This window comes from Rhizophagus irregularis, chromosome 19, assembly GCF_026210795.1.
Source record: "Rhizophagus irregularis chromosome 19, complete sequence".
NCBI classification, from domain to species: Eukaryota; Fungi; Glomeromycota; class Glomeromycetes; order Glomerales; family Glomeraceae; genus Rhizophagus; species Rhizophagus irregularis.
This window is the reverse complement of record NC_089447.1, coordinates 2,339,935-2,345,934: the sequence shown is the minus strand read 5'-3', so window position 1 is coordinate 2,345,934 and position 6,000 is coordinate 2,339,935. Positions and strand designations below refer to the sequence as shown.

The following is a 6,000-nucleotide window of genomic DNA, read 5'->3' as shown; positions in this document are numbered from 1 at the left end:
TTTTTTTTATTAAATAAAATAAAAAAATGTTTTGTGAACGTTTTTTTTATTAAAATATTAAAAAACCGTTGCGAAACGGTTTATTTTTTATTAAAAATTGAAATAAAAAACGTTTCACAACGTTTTTTATTAAAATAATTAAAAACTGTTGCGAACCAGTTCTTTTTCATTAAATTGAAATAAAAAAACGTTTCACAACATTTTTTTATTAAAATGATTAAAAAACCGTTGCAAAACGGTTTAATTAAAATAAAAAACGTTTCACAACATTTTTTATTAAAATAATTAAAAAACCGTTGTGAAACGGTTTTTTATTCGTTAAATTGAAATAAAAAACATTACGTAACGTTTTTTAAATAATGGATTCGAGTCAAAATCGGATTCATCCGATTTGATCCGTTTGGAACACTAAGTTGATAATCATGATGATCAACCAACATATGGGAATACGCACAGCAAAACAAGGGGATAAGATTTAAAAAATTTTTTTTGAGATTTCATTACAACTGTAATTTTTGGATAAATTGGAGCATAATTATCATATAAACATAAGAAATTTTTTTTTGAGGCTATCCCTTTGTTTTACTGTGCTTATCCCATATGTAGCACCAAAAAAAATTTTTAAAATTTTCAGTTTTTTTTTTGTAAACTAACTATAGACGCAGAAGACAATAATGAAGGAAGTTGTCATAATTCTGAGGATGAAATTGATGCGTCCTTACCGGCAATACCAGCAAGAAGATTAAGTAATTTAAAATCGTTAGAAAATGCTCAAAATAATCAAGGCAGTTTTGTATAAAGCCATTTCGAAAAAGATAAAAATTTTAAATATAATAAAAGAGCTACTTGTACTTATTGCAGTAAAACTTATATATGTTCTAGGAGTAGTACTACGAATATAACAAAACATTTAAAAAATGTTTATTCTATACAGCAAGAAACTCAGTCAACTGGAGTAAATGTTTTAGAAATGTTAAAAGCACCAAAGGTAAAAATAACTTCTTATTTTATTTTTATTTCATAATATTTTATTTATTAATAGATAATTGTATTATTATTTAGTAGTCATATAATCATAATGAAATGATAAATAATTTGGTAAAATGGATTGTTATTAAACAACATGCATTTACAATTGCTAAGGAGCCAGATTTTATCAATTTTATACATTCATTACACCCCACTGCGAAAATTCCCAGTGCTGACACAATTAAATCTCATATTTCAAATTTTTATAGAACTGACAAAGAAAAAGTTCAAAATATTTTGTTAAATATTCCAGGAAAAATTTCATTTACAATTGACTGCTGGACCAGTCCTTCAGTCAAATCATTTTTATCAATAACTGCACATTTTATTGATAAGGACTGGAAATTACAACATATACTGTTAGATTTTCTTGAAATGTTTGATTTACATACTGGGCAAAATTTAAAATAAACATTTGTGACAGGTTTGGAATATTTTTCAATGGAAAAAAAAGTATTTTTATTTTTTATTAGTTTATTCTGATTTTAATTTAATTAATTATCAAATTTACCAATATTTAATATTTATAGTTAATGGTCATTACATTAGATAATGCATCAAATAATGCAGTATTCATTCGTTTATTAACTAATTGGGCAATAGAAAAAAGAATTTCTTTTGATAAAAATGATAATCATTTTAGGTGTTTTGCCCATGTCATTAATTTAAGTGTTCAAGCAGCATTGACCCAATTGAAAAGTAAAATTTCTAAGGTAAAATTATTATTTAACTTATTTATTATTTTATAAATTCTTTTTTTAATACTAATAAAATCATTATATCTTACAGCTTAGAGATCTTGTTAATAGAATTCATTCTTCTTTGTGTTGTAAACGGTCGAATATCAAGCATGAAAAGATGATAAAATTCAACCACCAAATGTAATTACCAAATATTAAGAACGAACAAATTAATTATGAATTAGCGTAGATGGATAAATAATTAGCCGAAAAGGATAAACATTTAGAAAAAGTAATGATCTACATGATGTAATATTTGTCGAATGATTGATAAAGAACCAATGGAATAATTAGAGTCGATCAATTGCGGCTTAGCAATCTTTAACAATAAGAACAATTAGAAAGAATAATTATAAGCCACAAAAGATAAATTATAAGAAAAACACATAAAGCGAATTAAAAGAATATATAAAATAATGTCAGAAAGATTAAAGAATATAAAATAATATAAAAGATAATATAAAAAGATAGTATAAAGATGGAATATTAAAAAGAATATATATAAAAAGATAGCATATTAAAAGATAGCGTATTTAAAATATAGATAGCGTATTAGAAAGATAGTTCAAAGATAATATGTAAAAAGAACATAAAAGATAGTATATAGATAGAATAGAAAGTAGTATAAAATTTGTATAAATAGAGAGCGGAATTCAAAGTAATTCTATAGTTCTCATCCACAGAACTCAATAAAAATATAAGATTCATTTAATTATTTGTCGGTTAGTAAAGTTTAATATTAATTAAAGGTAATAGGTTTGCCCTAAACTTTAATTAATATTCGCTTAATTAATTTTAATTGAATAAAATGAAAATTTTAAGATGAATTAAATATACACTTTTGGAAAGTAATAATTTGTAGCGAGAGCTATCGAAGTTTGAAATTAAAGGTAAAAAGTGGATATAACTTGATGAAAATTTAGAGAAGTTAAATTTTATTTTATATCGTTTGGTGTTTTATATTACTAACGCTATTTATGTTGAGAACCAAGAATGTTGCTATATGTTGTTGCATGTTGTTCGTTGATTATGTTGTTGTTAATTATGCTGTTGATTATTTGCTTGTTCGTTTATTTGTTTATTCGTTCGATTATTTGTTCGTTCGACCATGAGAATGCCCGTTCAATGTGGCAACTCTGTAAATTGATGACAGAGGGAATTGGGGGATCTCAGCTTTATGAAAAATTAAAAATGGCATGTAAAAAGCCATTGATTCTGTTACACTTAATGATCGTGATCTTAAAAAATATTTACTTACAGAGAATCAATGGGCTGAACTTGAAAAAATTAAGGATTTTTTATTTTTATTTAAAGAAGTAACAACTATAATGTCTGGATTTACTTATCCAACACTTTCTGCTACTATTCCTTTATATAATATTCTTATTGATCATGTTGAAAATGTTATTGGAGATGTAAATGTTATTGGAGATGAAAATGAGGAAGTTATTGAAGATGTAGATAATGATGAATCTGAAGCTAATAGTAGCAACAACAATGAGAATGAATGGAGTCAAATTATAAAAAATGCTGCAAAAATATGCAGATTAAAATTGCTGGAGTATTACAACAAGACAAATTATTCATATTTAATTTCTACTATTTTGGATCTAAAATTGAAATTACAATATTACAAGGATAATGAATGGGAAGATGAATTAATAAATGATATTCAACAAAAGTTAGTATTTTACTAATTATTTATATTATTTACAATGATTATATATACTAATTTTATAATTTTATTAAATTTTTAGGTTTTTAAATATGTATAATAAATCATATGCTGTTTCTATTCAATCTAATCAAACTGAAACTCCTAATAAAGAAAATTCAGTAATGCCTCCCCGTATTTAAACGTCTATTGTATTTAAAGTTCTGCTGATGAATACCAAATATATCTTTCTTTACCGCAGCTTGATGGAAATGAAGATCCACTTGAATGCGGAAGAATACGAGCAATAATTTCAAGCCTGCTTAAAATAGCACGTGATTTTTTATCAATTCAAGCTACAAGTATACCTTCGAGCAAGTTTTTTCATCGAGAAAAAAATTTGATTACTGATAAAAGAAACTGGTTGGTTGGGAAAACTATAAGAATGTGTTTATGTTTAAGGTCGTGGTGGTCATTATCATTGTTTAACAGTAGTTAGTTTAATAATTTTAATATTTCTTATTTTATCTTTGATAATATTTCTATTATTATAAATAGGTTTAATTCATTTGTAAATAGATTTAATTATAAATAAAGTTTAAATGAAATATAATGTGTAAAGTCAAGCAGATATAACAATTTTTTATATTATTAAATATGTATAGTAAATGAATTCGATTTTAACTTGACTTGTTAATTGACCGTCAATTAAATTAAAAGATTAAATCAGAATTTTATAAAAAACGCTGATTCAGTGCTTTTTTGATAAAAAAATGAAAAAGACGCTAAAAAACAGCATATTTTTTCATAAAATGATATGAAAAGATGCCGAAACGGCATCTTTTTTAATAAAAAAAAATGAAAAAGATGTGAAACAGCATTTTTTTTCATGAAATAATACGAAAAGATGCCGAAACGGCATCTTTTTTGATAAAAAAAAATGAAAAGATGCGAAACAGCATTTTTTTTTATAAAATAATACGAAAAGATGCCATTTCGGCATCTTTTTTGATAAAAAAATGAAAAGATGTGAAACGGCATTTTTTTTCATAAAATAATATGAAAAGATGCTGAAACAGCATCTCTTTTTATGAAATAATACGAAAAAATGCCATTTCAGCATCTTTTTTGATAAAAAAATGAAAAGATGTGAAACGGCATTTTTTTTCATAAAATAATATGAAAAGATGCTGAAACAGCATCTCTTTTTATGAAATAATACGAAAAAATGCCATTTCAGCATCTTTTTCATAAAATAATACGAAAAGATGCTATTTTGGCATCTTTTTTGATAAAAAAAATGAAAAAGATGTCATTTCAGAATCTTTTTCATAAAATAATACGAAAAGATGCCATTTCGGCATCTATTTTCATAAAATAATATGAAAAGATGCCGAAACAGCATTTTTTTTTGATAAAAAAAAAGAAAAAAAATGCCATTTTGGCATCTTTTTCATAAAATAATACAGAAAGATTCCGTTTTGGCATTTCTTTCATGAAATAATACAAAAAGATGCCGTTTTGGCATCTTTTTCATAAAATAATACGAAAAGATGCCATTTTGGTATCTATTTTCATAAAATAATACGAAAAGAGGCTGAAACGGCATCTCTTTTCATGAAATAATACGAAAAGATGCCGTTTCGGCATCGTTTTTATAAGATAATATGAAAAAATGCCAAACAGCATCTCTTTTCATAAAACAATATGAAAAGATGCCGTTTTGGCATCTTTTTTGATAAAAAAAATGAAAAAGATGCTGTTTCAGCATCTTTTTGTATAAAATAATATGAAAAAATGCCGAAATGTCATCTTTTTCATAATATAATACCGTTTAACGTTTTTATTTATATAGCTTGTGTAGCTAATAAAGTCAGCAAAGAATGAGCGATTGTTTTAGTAGCATCTAAAGATGTTAGCCGTAATTGATTGGCCGATGCCGTAATATTACAGCATACAGCATTACAGTTATGACACTTTTCGTAATACTGTAATTAGGCCGTAATGCTGTAATTGGGTCGTAATGCTGTAATTAGGTCGCAATGCTATAATTAGGCTGTAATGTCGTAATTTTTAATGGCATAAAAATTTAAAATAAAAGTAATGAATTATAAAAGTAAATTACAATAGTTTATATGTCGTGTAATTTTAATTTTTAGGGGGTACATAAGACGCGTCGCATTTTTTTTTGTATTTTGTATATACGTTCGTGTAAAGAAAAAAATTATATAATGAACTAAAATCCCTAGGGATGGGTGGTCGGGGGTGGAAGGTGGGAAATATTAAGTTTTTTTCAAAAAATTTATATTAAATTAGCATAATATCTTTAATAATTAGATGATTTTATGCATAATTTACATATAAACTTTTTTACAAAAAAAAAATTATTATTATTATTATTTTTGATATTATTTACCCCTTAAAATTGAAATTACATAGTCACATATTTCCTAAAATCCGAAATCCGAAATCCGAAATATAATTCCGGCCGAAATTAACGTAATTTCACTTAAACATGTAATTTCAGCCGAAAATCATAATTCAGCCAAAACGGGAATGCAGATCTTTCCTTTTTTG

The 6,000-nt window shown here is 25.2% G+C and overlaps 1 protein-coding gene across 1 annotated transcript; it reads left to right on the top strand.

The window, feature by feature from the left end:
- Positions 1–3,097: 3,097 nt before the first annotated feature.
- Positions 3,098–3,626, top strand: OCT59_011056 (uncharacterized protein; the record flags this gene model as incomplete). Its single annotated transcript, XM_066136267.1, has 2 exons — positions 3,098–3,450; positions 3,527–3,626. 2 exons carry the CDS (start codon positions 3,098–3,100, stop codon positions 3,624–3,626), a joined length of 453 nt encoding a protein of 150 aa, XP_066000910.1.
- Positions 3,627–6,000: the final 2,374 nt, after the last annotated feature.